This window comes from Leptonychotes weddellii, chromosome 2 (assembly GCF_054177405.1).
Source record: "Leptonychotes weddellii isolate Sample4059 chromosome 2, ASM5417740v2, whole genome shotgun sequence".
Taxonomy (NCBI): domain Eukaryota; kingdom Metazoa; phylum Chordata; class Mammalia; order Carnivora; family Phocidae; genus Leptonychotes; species Leptonychotes weddellii.
The window spans coordinates 67,349,184-67,365,828 of NC_138370.1; the positions used below are offsets into that span (position 1 = coordinate 67,349,184).

A 16,645-nucleotide genomic window follows, 5' to 3' on the forward strand; every position below is an offset into this window, starting at 1 on the left:
CTCAACTTGAGGGCAGGCTAAGACGGAGGAAAATCTGTTCCAGCCCAAATTGCCAGGGGAAGAGAGCGGAGGAGAAAAGGCTTTCTGTGGTTTGGGTTTTACTATCAATGGGCAAATCCCCAAGTCATAAAACGGCCGGTCTTCTGTCATCTGACACTCTCATTTCAGCCATGGCAGGCACCTGGCTCCACCAACAAAGACCTTGTTTTGACAGAAAGTATGAACGCAATGCTTCATCCACAAAGGCATCCAAAGCGGGACCGGGGTATGCAATATATGAGAGTGAATTAAATATCCATTTATCCATATTTCACTAGGCCTCTAAACAAAGAGAAACTCGACCTCCAAGAGGAGCCCATTTTGTAATGTTCAATATTTCGTTTCTCCGAAGTCTGCTGCCATGGCTGCAAAGTGGAAGGGCCCTGTTTTTCTAGGGACTATAAAGAGAAAGCTTTCGGTCACCTGAATAATAATAATTATTATTATTATAAAATTTGAATTTTAGCTTTCCTTAAATTTAAAATGGAAACAATCCAAATATTTATCAATAGGTAAATGAATAAACATCCATGTAATGAAATCATGCCTAGCAATAAAAAGAAAGGAGCTAGGGATACACCCAATGAGACGAATCTCAAAAGCATTATGCTACATAAAGAAGCCAGACTCAAAAGACTATAGTTCATGATTCCATTTATATGAAATACTTTTTAAAAAAGAAAGAACTAAAGTGACAGAAAGCACCTCAGTGGTTGCCAAGGGCCAAGGAGGGAGTGGGGACTGACTGCAACGGGGCACAAAGGAATGGGGGGAGGAAAGCTAGAAATCTTCTGTGATTGTTACTTCTATGTTATGGCAGTTACACAACAGTACATTTGTCAAAACTCACCAATTTCTACAAAGTCAGTGAATTCTTTTTATGTAAATGACACCTCGATGAAATGGACTTTTTAAAGGGAGGCCAACAAGACGATGGAAGGTGAGAATATCTTAATAGCGTACAAAACGTGATTCAGATTGGCTGTCCAACACTGCTGATTCTTCGAATGCTTCTCATTTCAGCTCTGACTTCAATCTCAATGCGGGGCGGGGGTGGCGGGAGGTAGAAATATTAATGTAAACAGAAAGGAAAATCCCACCCTGTCATGGTAAATGAGCAACTCAATCTCTGACACCCAGAACGTACATTTTGCATTGAAGTATTCCATTCTACAACACTCACCCATGCAACAGGCATTTTAAATGACTCTTAGATTTTACATACCTATAGCCTTTCAGGAATAAAATGATTCAATCATGTTACCTCGTGTTTCAACTGCACTGATACATTTTCTGAGAATTGTGAATCCCATCTTATCCAACTGTGCACCTAAAAGAAATACAGTTATAAAATATTAAGGGCACAATGAATTATTTACATTTCTCTTCTTTACAAAAATAGAAAAAATTACTTAAATCCAATTTAATTTTCATTTCGCTATTAAAAGAAAGCTAAAGGCCATGTGTTCCCTGTTTAAATAATGTAAATGAGAATTTCATATATTTAGAGAAGCACTTACTGGAATATTAGGACATCTGTTACCAATAATTTATAAATTTATAATATAAAGTAATTTTTATATTAATAAATGTAACTTATTTTAAACAGTGGAAAAGAACATGATACAAATCTTTAGGGGGAATCTATCTAAAGATGGTTAAGATACATTTTGCCAAAATTCTACCACCACCTCAGGATTTTTTTTTTTTTTTAGTTATATATGAGTGAAGTAAATTACTTGACAGAGAAATAACACAAACTTTTTTTTTTTTAACCTAAAGAAAAAAAATGTTAGGGAGACCTGGGTGGCTCAGTTGGTGAAGTGGCTATTTCAGGTCAAGATCTCAGGGTCCCGGGGTGGATCCCTACGAGGGAACCTGCTTCTCCCTCTGCCCCTCCCCACCTCAGGGTCATGCTCTCTCTCCCTCGAATAAATAAAATCTTTAAAAAAATTTTTTAAACACTTCTAAAAGTATTATTTGGGGAAAAAAAGTATTATATGGGCCATGAGCTTGAAAAATAATCTCACATTTCATACCATGCTCTAAGTGTTTAATATTCTATTATTTTCATAATGAATTTAAAACAAGTGATTCATGTAGCAGAAAAGATTATTTCAAAAATTTCCTCTTTTTTTTTTTTCTAATATAGATGCTTGCCTGTGATTAGGCTGACACATTTGAATGTCCTAATAAAAGACGATTCTTGTTTCAAAAATGAAATCAGGGGAAGCGAATACTTGAGTCTGTATTTAGAACGAGGGAACACTAATATTAACACTAGTCTCTCAGAGCAGACAGCATGAACAATCCATAAATATAAACTGCAGGTTTAATGCTAAGCTTGAAGAGAATGTTAAGGAGGAAAATAAGGCAGTGGTTTACTGTTTAAGGATCCACTATTCACAAAATTTTATAAAATTTTTAGCAAAACTATTTTTCAAAAAAAGTAGCATGTTTTTATTTCTCCATAAAAAATAAGAACCTTTGGAAGGGCAGAAGGAGAAAAGGAGTGGGAGGAGGAAAGAGGAGGAGAAAGACAGGAAGGAAGGGAAGAGGATGAGGAGGGAGGGACAGGAAGAGGGTAAGAAGGCACTTCAAGTAGGTTTACAACCGGCAATTCTCAGTGGCAGGCTAGAAATGTCTTTTACTCAAGCACTAGCTCAAATGAAACACACATCATGATAATTTTGAAACTGTGTGTTAGAGAATATAAAGTTTCCAAACTGTACACATTTGATAAATGTAGCCTTAATTTCTCCAAAGATATCAAAAGTAAACTTACAAAGAATCCAACAACTCTGATCACATTTTTGTTTTATCTCAGTAAAAATCAAGATTAGAGCTAGGCTTTATGTTCCTCAAATGCATACAATGCACGTGAAGATCGATGTCCTAGAATACCTGAATATGTTTGATTGTTATTTTCTAAAGTGCAATGATTTACTACTCATATAGTCCATACTCAGACTTTAAGGATAAAAAAATATCAAGGGTCATGGTGAGGGGGTTGCAAACAGGGGACCTGGTAGAGCTCCCACAGGAGCTTACAATTTAGGAAGCTGAAAGATGCATCCCTGAAAGTCTTATGTGTTTATTTATGGCTATGAGAATAAATATCAAAGTAAACTGTGGAGGAAGCATTTTGGGTTTTGTAGAGAAAGTAATTATAGAGAAAGACCAAAAAAAAAAGCCCAGAGATGGAAAAGATCAATGAGGATTACAGTAGTCCAGGAAAATCTGAGTTGGTCCCCAGTAAGTAAAAGAGAATACATGTATTATTTGGAGGACTAGTTAGAGAGAGTACAGAGCACTCAGCAACACTTTGACATCAGTAATGAAAACAAACTCATGAAAAAGGGGAACAAACAGTCCTTTTTATGAATTAACACTTACTTCCTTCTGGTCTTGGGATGATGGCTCTATTAAAACTATGTAACAGCTAGTAAAAGAAAAAAAGGGAAAACAGTATTTTTAACACATCAATATAAAGGATTCAAGTAGGCATGCCTAGGACTATGCAAAAAAATACATTGATATTGGTTAATTATATACTAATGTGCTCAAATACTAAGATAAGGAACAATAAGGGGCATCTCTGAGTCTACTCTCTTACAGAGAGGTATGCCACAGTAGTAAAAATAAGATGAAGGAGCTATGATTCTTTAGGAACTCATTGGAAGTTTATATAAATTTGAAATGCTCAGCCTTATAGGTATCGAATGACAAAGAAATTGCTGCATTCTAAGCAATAAGATGAAGCTCATTTTTTTTACCACTATTTCTAAAATCTGGTATTTTCTTAAAAAAGAGAGAACTCCTGCTCATAATTTAAATAACTACATCTGAAATAGCTAGGTGATAATTCCAGGCTGCTTCTAAGAACTTCAGCACTGACCCATTATTTGCAAGGCATATATAGCACCTGAAAAAAAAATACATGTCCTTAAGTGTCCTCACATAAATACATATCTAAACATTTTCTTTCTGCAGATTTGCCTTTGTCTGTGTATCTCAAATTAATTACTTGGTTTCTTGTTCTAAAGGAGAGGTTATATATGTCTTCAAGGTTACACTGCCTTTGACAACAGATTTATTTCTCAAAGACTTAGTCATGTGACCTTTTTGCTACGCAAACTCACTTTCCAAAGCACTTCTTAAATCTCTGGGGAGAGAAGTCCTAGTCACTGCATTGCTTTTACTAGAGAGGATTAGTATAATGTGTTTTGGATCTCAGTAACCATAAATGCTGTAAATACTCTTGATTCCCAGCTAAAAATTTCAAGGACAAATTAAGAATAGACAGAAATAAAACTATGAAGGCTAAATGTCGGTCAAATACAACAAAATAACAGATAACTTTGATTACTACTTTTTTGTTTTCCCAAGCGTGATATATTCTCCTCTACAGCATCTATTTTTAACATGTGTTCTTGGGGTTTTCGTTTTTCAAATACTGAACCAGACTGCCACACACACCATGGCCCATCTCCCCGGCCCCCATATCCTATAATTCCACCAGTGTGCTCTCTGTGACCATCAGATAACATCATCCTTTGCCAGTTTCACAACTCTATTCGGACACCTCTCCTACTACTACGTATGACCCCTCTTTCAAGTTGCAAGCCACTCTCTTTCCCTTTTTTTAAACCCTGCTAAGATGGCAAATGCTTTCCAGTTAAGCCCCCCTGCTACCTCTACTGGCAGTTTACTTAGAGTCGTAATACTTTCAGCAGAGTTTATTTAAATTGGTTCTATGGTGTTTTCTATAATTACCCTAAGTCCCCAATTCAATACACAATCTGCCAAATTCTCAATTCCCCCCGAAGGCCACCAGCCCACTAAGATGAAAGCAGTGCTTGAATCAAGTCGCAAGCAGACTGAGTTGATGTGCCTCTGGATCTCTACCACTCCCTTTAATTTATTCCTCATACCCATCATACAGAGGCCCATTTACTAGGGCTACCTGATACTGCATACCATAAACCATTAGCCTGACCCATAAATTGCTAAATCAAGCAAAATATCTAATATTTATAATATATAATATAAGCAGTTGTTTATAATACTGCTTGCACGGCCTCGTATTTACTGTTCTGTCTCCACTGAGATCAACATGAACTGCAAGCATTTATTGTGTTCATCACCCAAAGAACTGTCAGGTAGGAAAGAAAAAAAAAAAAAAACTGAGCGTTTCGATGACTTCCTCAAGCACAGCAAACCTGAGTGGCAAAGTCAAGAAAAATCAAAAATCAAAACTAAGGACACACGGGTCTTCTGTGTGCGGCTGCTAGCTTCCGCCAAATTACTGGAAAGCGGGACGCTTCCCAGAGGAATTAAAACACCAGCGTCGGCAGAGAACCTTTTTCTTCCCCGCCAAATACCATAAAGCAAAAATCCCATAAAAAGGAATACAAGTCAACACTGAAGGATGTGAATACGACTCGACCGGTGAGGATTCTTACAGCTTCTTTTCCTCCCAGGGCTTCCAACCACTGCTTCCGCTCATCCTCGGAGAACGCCTGCATGGTCAGAGCAGCGCCAGGCCTGAAAGACACCAGGGATGCGGCCTGTGAGCCTGGGGCTGGGAAAACAACCCTGCTTTTCCACCTTTGAATGTTTTATTGTGGGGAGGAAGAGGGGGTGAGTTTTTAACTGCGACAAAAGATGCATAGCAAACAATGTAGCACCTTAACCATTTTTAGCTGTGCAGGGCAACTGTGTTGAGTATGTTCGCGTTATCGGGCGACCAATCCCCAGAACTCTTCATCTTGTAAAACGAAAATGCTGTACCCATGAAACCATGCCCCATTTCCTTCCTGCCCAGCCTCTGACGTGCTCCCCTTCTACCTTCTGTCTCTGTGAATTGGATTACTCCTAGGTAACTCTTGTAAGTGGAATCATACCATATTTTTTCTTTTTGTAACTTGCTTGTTTCACTTATCATAATATCCTCCATTTTCATCCATGTTGTACTATGTGTCAGAATTTCCTTCCTTTTGAAGGCTGAGTACACATGCACTGCATTTTGCTTACCCACTCGTTTGTCCATGGACACCTCAGTTGCTTCTGCGTTTTGGCTATTCTAAACAATGCTGTTATTAACCTAGGTGTACAAATATCTCAAGACCTGGCTTTCAATTCTTTTAGGGATATAGCCAGAAGTGGAATTTCTCCCTATTCACACAATACTTCTGTACTCTAAATATGTGGGTTTTTCCATACCCAACAAGTCTCCAGTTCTCTGCAGAGACCGAGTATCCTACAGTTTAACCAAATCTTGGCACTACCTCAAGTTAATGAAGATGCTTCAGATTAAGGGCTCACTCCCACAAGACTGTGCCCACTGCCTCAGATGCCAATCGCAAGTCCAGGGTGTGACATGATAAGAAATAATGCATTTGGTCTCCGACCCGTTTCCTGGCACAAAGCTCCTAATACCGTTGGAATCTCCAAAATAAATGCCATTTGATATACTAATGAGATAACAAGGCTGGGAGCTCCAGGACAGCCTCAGGATGGGGGCTGGTTGCCAGGGGAAATGTGTGACTAGGAGACTGGAACTTTCAGCCCCACCCCCACGCCCCTTCCAGGAGGAGGAAGGGGCTGGAGATTGAGTTCAATCACCAATGGCCAATGAGTCAGTCAATCATTCTTACACAACGAAAATCTATAAAATACCCGAAGTATCAGAGAGCTTCCAGGTTGGAGAAAACGTGGAGGCACTAGGAGGGTAACACGTCCAGAGGGGACATGGAAGCTCCAAGCCCCTTCCCCTATACCTTGCCCTATATATCTCTTCATCTGGCTGTTCGTTTATTTCCATTAAAATATCTTTTGTCATAAAATGGCAGAAGTAAACAGTATCCCTGAGTTCTACGAGGTGTTCTAGAAAATCATCAAACCCAAGATATCAAACCCCCAATTTACAGCCAAAAGCACAGGTGACAACCTGGACTCGTGATGCATCCGAGGCAGTGGGCACAGTCTTGTGGGAGTGAGCCCTTAATCGGAAGCATCTTCACTAACTTGAGGTAGGGCCAAAATTCGGTTAAACTGTAGGATACTCGGTCTCTGCAGAGAACTGGAGACTTGCTGGGTATGGAAAAACCCACATATTTAGAGTACAGAAGTACTGTGTGAACAGGGAGAAATAAGTTTGCCTCCCCCTGGGTCAATGATAATTCTATTTTTAATCTTTTTCAGGAACTGCCACACCTTTTCCACAGGAGCTGTGCTGTTGTGTATTCCCATCGACATGCACAAGGCTTCCACATCCTCACCAACACTTATGTTATCCGTTTTTTTTTTTTTTTTAGAGTAGCCATCTTAATCGGTGTGAAGTGCTAGTGATGACTAAATTTTTATTTATAAAAGAGATACATGCTTATTGTTACCCAGGCATGGACAGAGTGTAAAACCAGAAAATCATTTTCTACCCCATCCCAATTCTATGTTCAAGAAGGCAGACTGTTCACCATTTGGTGTTTCCTTCATATTTTCTTAGAGCCCTGTGTTGGTCCTCTGGGTCAAATAATCTTTCTCAGTTCAGTTTTTTCAGACACTCAGAGATTCAGTCAGAAAAACTCTTTATACCGGGAAGCAATAACTAGGTAGAAAAGCCATTAATAATGCCTCTTCACCTGGGGGCAGTTTTGCAAATGAAACAAATTTTGAATATTTGATTCAAATATTATAAATTAGTATTCGAAAAGAACTTTTCTGGCAAAGAATTAAAAGGCAAAACACAGAAAACTAGAAATGAAAGTAGATGGCTGAAACAAAAAGTATATATTAATTCTTGTTGGATACTGAATATACTTTTTAAAGTTATCACTCCTATGGTAGTATTTCAACTCATTTTTAACTAATGGATAATCTCTTTCAAGTAAAGCAAGCAGTAATAATCAACTATAATTCAATAATCACTGCAATTTTTATTAAGTACTATAAAGGAAAAAGTCCTGCAAAAGCAACGAGCCAAATGTGAGTAAGTAGGACTCCCAATGCTCACTCACACAGGCATTATGCTTTCTCCCCACATGATCGTTATAAAGCACAAGAGAAGTTATTTGATTAGGGTTCACTACAAAGTAACTATAGCTACAATTGATAGGCTCTTGCCTACAACCATTTTCTCCAGACTGAAATTTGTAGGGGGTTAAAAAAAAAAAAATCACCAATAATCCCCCACCCCCACATAGCAAAATGACTCTTAATTGTCTACCCGACACTTTTTTGTCTTGGTTCCACTTTTCCATCACCTTGGCACCACAGAGTACAGACCCAAGGTCCCGCCTCCTCCCGCTCTACTACACACAGCATCTTTTTGGAGCAAGAATAAAGGCAAGATGCCCAGACAACCAGTCTGTTTCAAGAAGTTCCTTGACTGGGATGTGAAGATTTTGGCCCTTATTCTTAGTAACCCACACTGGGCTCAAGGGAGTTAATTAAAATTGTGAGGGAAAACTTCAGATGGCACGAATGTTTTTCTTTACATTCTTTAAGTGATAAAACAATATTTACATATGGGGGTCTAACGTCTGCAAGAATGCTCCATTCTTGTCAAGAAGGAAAAATATCTAGATACCTCTCTAAAACATAGCTGTATTCAAACATTTAGTATGTAAATAAGTGAACAAAAGTATAAAATGCAAAATAAGATGTGATAGCAAATACAAAATAGAAAGCTGACAGCTTTGGGGCGCCTGGGTGGTTCAGTAGGTTAAGCATCTGCCTTCGGCTCAGGTCATGATCCCAGCATCCTGGGATCAAGCCCTGCATCAGGGGTCCTTGCTCAGTGGGAGGTCTGCTTCCCCCTCTCCCTCTGCCTGCTGCTCTCCCTGCTTGTGCTCTGTGTCAAATAAATAAAATCTAAGAAAGAAAAGAAAGCAAGCAAGCAAGCAAGCTGACAGCTTCTCTAGTCCAGAAATGGCAAAATGAGCAGAGAAAATGGGACAGAAAGGCCAAACAAGTCAATTTCTATCATAGAAAGGCAAACAGGGAGTTTACATTCAGTTCAATAAACACTGAGTGAGTGCTGACTATGCTTTAAATCTTGTGCCAGAGGGCCAGGAATTATTTATCAAATGCCTTACCATGGGCTAGGCACTGAGCTGGGCATCCCACCCACAAAGGGCTCATTGCCTATCAAGAGAAAGAAGAAGGTAAAAAAAAATTTACAAGTAATCTATTGATTACAATTGTACAGAGCCCTGCAAAAAGCCAGCTACCTAGGAGAAAAAGAGGGCATAATAAAGACATCAGAAGATGTATGCCCAAATACAAAAGCATTCAACTTCAACTATGTTCAACTGTTGTCAAGAAGACTTGACTGGCTAGTTTGGCTGCCAGTCTCAGAGGAAATTTCAGCATTCAAGGTGCTATGGGGAGTTAAAAGATCGTACCTAGCCCTGGACATTAGGCTTCCTTGGGAAAGGGACATTTAACCTAAGGCCTTGAAGATATGTGGGCCATGTCAGAGCACCAGGGCCAGAGTTACCCCTAAGCCGAGAAGGCATAAAGAAGAGAAGGAACACACCTTGGAGGAGCTGGCTCAGCCTCATCAGCTGTCTTCCCACCCAGCTGGAGAGGAGCACAGTGGAAAGCTACAGAAGCAGCCTGGGGGTCCAGTCACAAAAGGCTCCTTGGCTGGGCGAAGGATTTGATTAATCCTCAATGTCACTGAAGGTTTTCAGTAGGGGAATAACATGATTAAAGGTGTACGTGAACACAGGCTGCTGGGTGGAAATGGACTGAAGACAGGCATGAGCTGGCTGCAGAGACTTGTAAGCAGAATGAGGGGATGAGATGGAAGGGCACAAATGAAGGAAAATATGCAGGAACTTGGAAATAGGAGGTTGCAACAACAACAACAAAATCAACAGTAAAGGACAGGTCAATTACAATGTTTCACCAGTAACTAGTAAAGGGATTCCATGAAAGCCAAAACAATTGTAGCAAATAAGGGCTTAATACTCTTACACTCAAAAACATCAGACACTGAGCCTGATGAGAATCCTGTCTTTTCTAGTTCCTTTTTTTGTTTCCCCCTAAGGTTCTCCGTGGATATGTGAGGGGAAATAGTATTTACTACATGGAGATGGTTGGATATTCATATAGAGTGGCAAATAGAGATGTTGGATAAGAGAAACAATGACTGGTTCTGGTAACTTGAAACACAAGAAAAAAGTGTTGAATGATGAAGAGTCTAGAGTCATGAACTAGAACTACAGATAGCACAGTGTGGGGGGGGGGAACAAAAAAACAATTGTCGGACTTCCAATGAAATAGCCAGAATACTTCTGAATAAAACCCCAATGCAGCATAAAAACTAAATTTTTATTATACATCTTGTCTCCAAGCACAATGACTCAGGCTTGAGCCACCTAGCTCTTTATGGAATACAGCAGAGAACAAACAAACTTATTGAAAGATGAGAGATGAAATAGAAATATATCACCTACAAGGAAAGCAGTCTATTTCTGTTTGCATTTTGACAAATAATAGCATGGTAACTCAAACAACTCCCCTCTTGAGAATTAATTCATCACAGTACACATTTTCAGAACTCTTCACACTTGGAACATTCCAGACAGGGATCAGTCACTAATATTATATAAAGCTGGGTTCCCATCCTATCACAGAGATGGCTCACATTCATCCCCCATTTGCTCAGCCCTCACCTCTAAAACATTAGTGTAGGAAAAGTAAAAACCAGTGCATTAAAACATGTTTTAAAGATTTTTAATTTCTCAAGTTTCTTTTTTTAATAATCAATTGCTAGGAAATCATTTTGCAAATATGGGACTTTAGGGAAGCAGTGGACACATTTTAAACTACAGTATTAACAGCATCTCACTGTTAAACCAAACCATAAAAATTCTTTAGTTTTTGAAACAAAGACATGTTTTACTCATGAAATTTAATGGATAGTCTATCTATCCATTAAATATATATTCCCACAGTGAATATATATGGATAGCAAAGAACAAAAAATTTTACAGTGTGCTAGATTATTCACAATTACATCTTCATTCCATGGAGAAGCTCCGGTAACATTAGTGACTCCATCGGAGCCTGAACTAGAATTGACAAAGTTCTAATTTTTGGTAATTGGAGCTGATATTGCTACCATGCACTACGCTGGTCTGCTGAGGACACAACAGTCCCTTCTTCATCTGAAAATTCATTTCAACCAAACTAACATCTGAGTACCTAATACGTGCCAGGCATTGTGCTAAGCTCTGAGTAACTTACCACATACGGTAAGCAAAACTAATTCTTAGCAAATACAAAGGCAACAGTATGAACTTCATAAAGAAAAAACGGATGAGGGAAAAGAGCACAACTTGCCCAGATAGTCTGTCTTTCTTTTGTTAAAACCGTAACTGTTGTCTGTAGAGCACAAGGCAGAGAATTGAAATCTGAAGAAAAACACTTAGGTTAAGCAAGTTCTTGTTCTTAAATCAGCAATTCATCTTTTTCCCTTCACTCATTAAGAAAATATGCACTACTATGCACTATTAAGCACTACCGAGGCCCACCCATGAGAAGCAGTCTAGAGAGCTTATTATCTGTATTCTACATTTGACCCCCTATCTATTAATTCTCTTTCAACTGCATTTTTTATAGTTCAGTCAAGGCGTGTGGAAGACATGTGTTTTCCTTATACTCTACACAATAGATGAATGAGCCTGTAAATTAAGAAAATATAAAAAATAGAAACATTCACATTTATGAGATGCCAATTAATGATAGATTCTGTAAATAGAGAAGTTAAGAGAAAAAATTAAGAAGCAGCTATCAAAACTTACAATGTTACCAATTAGGAATACTTTAATGTTTTTCTAAGAGGAATGTTGAAAAGGAAAAGGAAAAAACCAAACCAGCATGTTGTAAGTCCTGCACTAAATTTTACTAGGAGAAGGGGAAAGTGCCAAAGCCAAACCAAACACTCTCTAAAGTTATAGAAATGTAGCTGTCATAATCAGTTTCACATAGGATTCCTAGGGGGAAAAATTTAAGTACAAATCTATGAATCTTACATTTTTTCAGAAATGATCAAAGCAAGGTGCATGATTTTACTAAGGGTAAAGACTTTATAATAACTTCTTTCTTCTGTCTACCAAAAAAAAAAAAAGTTTCAAATAGAGCAAGTAAGCATTGATATAGTTAGAAGTATGATTATTTCCTCTAATAAAAGTGAACTCAAACCATTAATCATTAGAGAATTGCTACTTTAGAACACAGAAAATTGCACCCTAACAACAACAGGATGGAGAATCTATAAAATCATAGTGTGTAAATAAAGACTGGAGAACTGAAGATGCAAAAACAAAACAAACCAAACAAAAAACCCTAATGAACTAAAACGCAGACAGCAACAAGCCCTTTCTTAAAGAGAAAACAAACACACATGTACACACAGCTACTTTGAACCTTCGAGAAGCAGCAGGACAAAGAGGAAGACATCAGAGTGGAGGACAACAGTAGAACTGAAGTTGTAAAGGCAGAGTATGGTTGGGTGTGATGGTTTCAAATCCCTACAAAACAGAGACACAAAGAGAGTCTGAACCCATCCTCCAACCCTCCCATGGGACTTCATAAAGTGCTCAGGAGGAAATGTGAGAGCATGGCTGAGAGCCCCCCACCACTGACCCTCTGAGGTATGTGTGCTAAGTATGAGGGGCAGAGCAGGAGAACCTCCACAGAAGGTTCTGATGGTGTTCTCAAATCACATGGACCCTTGATAAACGGAATCTAAATGAAGTAACAACACAGATTCTCAGTTCAACTGCCAACTAAAGAGACAGCCCTACCCATTAGCAGCCCCACAGAAGAAAGGGAATACCCTTTCCCAGGTATAAATATTACTTTCTTTCTACTACTCTCTTACAATATCTGGCTTTCAACCAAAAAATTAGGAGGCATGCAAAGAAAATGTAACCAAACATAAAGAGACAAAGCAGTTAGGAAAACCAAACTCAGAAATAGCCCAGATATTAGAGGAAGAAAAAATCAGACAGAACCTACGAACAAGTACATGTATATTAAAGGATCCAGTGTACGAGGTGGCCAACATGCATAAACTGATGGGGATTTCAGCAAAGAAATGAAAACTATTAAAAAGAGACAAATGGATATGCAGGAAATGGAAAATAAAAGAACAGTGATGAAGAATTCAGGAGGGCACCCTTCATATGCAAACCAACCAATCTGGAGTCAGTATCTGCAACTTTTCCTTTATCTAACTTGTACTCAGGGAGGCACTATTTCCTCTGCCGTAAGTCACCCCAGGACAACCACCCCTAGTGGAGAGAGCCCACCAATATTATTCAAACTAGCCAATCCTAAATTGCTTCCCCTTCTCTGCCTTGCCTTTTCTGCAGAAACCCCAATAAAGATTAGTCTAGGATTTTCTCTCACTCCTTCCTGACTCCTGACCAAAACCTGGCATTCCCCATGTGGTCCTATGTGGCATGGCATGCCCTCTTCTCTTGGAAATTCTAATTACTAAATGGTCTTCCAGTGCCATTAGTCTGTCCACATCATCACTCAGTCACTTCCATAAATTAAAATCCTGCAGGTACAACCAAAACAAATACCAAATGATCAGAGATAATGTAACTGGAATCCCAGAAAGTGAAGAAAGAGAAAATGGAGAAGTATTTGAAGAAATGACTTAGATTTTCTAAACCTGCTATGAAATATCAACCCAAATATCCAAGAACTTCAATGAACCCAAAGCAAGATAAAACAAAGAAAGCCACACCTACACATATCATTAAAAAAAAATTCTTAAGAGCAGCAAAAGAAAAAGATGACATAGAGGGAAATAATAAGAAAGATGGATGATTTATCATGATAAAAAAAAAATGGGAGGCCTGAAGAAAATAGAATGACTTCTTTGAAGTGCTGGGCGGGGGTGAAGTTATTAATCTAGAAATCTACAACTATCAAAAATGAAGACAAGGGGAGCCTGGGTGGCTCAGTCGTTAAGCATTTGCCTTCGGCTCAGGTCATGATCCCAGGGTCCTGGGATCGAGTCCCGCATCGGGCTCCCTGCTCCGTGGGAAGCCTGCTTCTCCCTCTCCCACTTTCCCTGCTTGTGTTCCCTCTCTTGCTGTGTCTCTCTCTGTCAAATAAATAAATAAAATCTTAAAAAAAAAAAAAAAATGAAGACAAAATAAAGACATTTTCAGACAGATGAAACATGAAAGAATTCTTCTCCAGCAGATCTGCATTACATGAAATGCTCAGATTAAATTAGCCTAAGGATTTTAAAAGAAATGGCACAAGATAGAAACTCAGTTCTATAGAAAGAAATGAAGAAAATCAAAATGGATAAATATATTGATATTAAAAAGATAAGAAAAACACATACATAAATAAAACATCAAATTTCTTTAAAAGATTACTAATTATTGATTTCATAAAGTAAAAATAGTAACGTATATTGGGTTCATAGTGTACATAGAATTAAAAATGTACGTACATAGAGGCATAACTAAAAATAGAAAATGGAACACTAAAAGACTCAATTCACTAAAAAGAAAGCAAAGTAGAAGCAGAAGAACAAAGAACAGATAAGACAAATAGAAAACAAAACCAAGGGGTGCCTGGGTGGCTCAAATGATTAAGTGTCTGACTTTTGATCTCAGCTCAGATCTTGATCTCAGATCTTGAGTTCAAGCCCCACACTAGGCCCAGCGGGAAAAAAAAAAAAAACCAAGATGGTAGACTTAAACCCATACAAATCAGTAATTATATTATACATAAATTAACTGAAACCTTGACTAAAAAGCAAAGACTAAGTGGCTAGATTTTTTAAAATCAGGACTCAATAATATACTATTTATAAAAAACAAAGTTTAAACATAAAGGCACACAGGTAAAAGGAAAAAAAGAAAAAAAGATATACCAAGTAAACACTGAGCATAAGTAAGCTAGTGTGGCTACATTAATATCAAACAAGGTAGATTTCAAAATAAAGATTATTAGCAGGAACAGACATTTCATAATTATAAAAGGGTCATTTCTTTTTTTTTTTTGAGAGAGAGAGAGAGCATGAACCAGGAGGAGGGGCAGAGGGAGAAGCAGAATCCCCACTGAGTGGAAGCCCAACAAGGGGCTCAATCCCAGGACCCTGGGATCATGACTTGAGTCGAAGGCAGACACTTAACCAACTGAGCCACCAAGGCACCCTGATAAAAGGGTCGTTTCATCAACAAGACGTAACAATCATAAAAATGCACACACACACACACAAATCTCAAATATTCAATATGTGAAACAAAAATTGGCAAAATTAAAGGGAAATAGGCAAGTCCTAATAAATTTTAACACTCTGAGCTTAGTAATTTACAGAATATTAAAAATCAAAACAATATAGGAGTCAAGCAACACTATCATTAACTTGATCTAATTGACATTTAGAGAACACTACACCCAACAACAGCAGAAAACTCATTGTTCTCAAATGCACATGGAACATTTACTAAATAGACCACCTTTGGGGCAGTGAAACAAGTCTAATAAACTTCCAAATACTGATAAAATAGAGTATGTTCTCTGACCAAAAAAAGTATAAAAGAAAAACAAAATAATAAAAAAACAATAGGAAAACAAAATAGTATACATAGAAACCCCCCCACCACCACCATTTGGAACTTTTAAAACATATTTCTAAGTAACACCTGGGTTAAAATTCAACACTTATGTCCTAATCACATTAAAAAAAAAAAAGATATTTGCAACTGAATTACAATGAAAACACTATACATAAAAATTTGTAGGATGAAAAAAATTGTAGGATGCAAACTAAAGCAGTCCTTATAAGGAAAATTATATATTTAAATGTCTACATTCAGGGGCACCTGGGTGGCTCAGTTGGTTAAGTGTCCAATTCGATTTCAGCTCAGGTCATGATCTCAGGGTTGTGAGATTGAGCCCCGCATGAGGTTCCCTGCTAGGTGTGGAGCCTGCTCTCTCTCACTCTGCCCCTCCCTCCAGCATGCACTCTCTCAAAAAAGAAGTCTACACTCAAAAAAAAAAAAAAAAAAGGAAAATCAATACTCCTATCTTAAGAAGCAATTAAAAGAAAAATTAAATCAAAAGTAAGTAAAATGAAATGATAAAAATAAAAGCAGAAACCAGTGAAATATAAAATGGACAATATGGGTTATCTGAAAAAAAAAAATTAACAAAACTGATAAACCTCTAGGCAAGACTTCACAAAAAAATGAAACAAAAATTCCCATAGCTGGGATAAAAAATGAAGTATCACTACAGATCCTACAGATATAAAGTAGTAAGAAACGGATATTATGAAGAAAGGTATGCTGAGACAACAACTTAAAGGAAATAAATTCTTTGAAAACCTAATTTATGAAAACTAACAAGAAAAATAAGAAAATCTGAACATCTCTTTACTCACTAAATTTTACCTATAATTTTTTAAATTCCCACAAAGAAAATGCCAGATTAAGAGGACTTCACAGGTGTGTTCTCTGAAACATTTAAGGGAGAAATAATACCAGTGTTACACAGACATTTTCAAATAACAGAGAATGGAAAACTTCCCAACTCTTTTCTGAAGCCACCA

At 37.8% G+C, this 16,645-nt stretch overlaps 1 protein-coding gene across 1 annotated transcript in view; it reads right to left on the minus strand.

The window, feature by feature from the left end:
- The window catches only part of ARHGAP10 (Rho GTPase activating protein 10), a 286,377-nt gene that overhangs the window by 128,597 nt on the left and 141,135 nt on the right, over positions 1–16,645 (minus strand). The window contains exons 11-13 of the mRNA XM_081813112.1: positions 5,505–5,586; positions 3,436–3,481; positions 1,304–1,369 (exon numbers count right to left, since the gene is read on the minus strand). Of these exons, the coding sequence (XP_081669238.1) occupies positions 1,304–1,369; positions 3,436–3,481; positions 5,505–5,586 (194 nt within the window). The remainder of the gene's footprint in view (positions 1–1,303; positions 1,370–3,435; positions 3,482–5,504; positions 5,587–16,645) is intronic.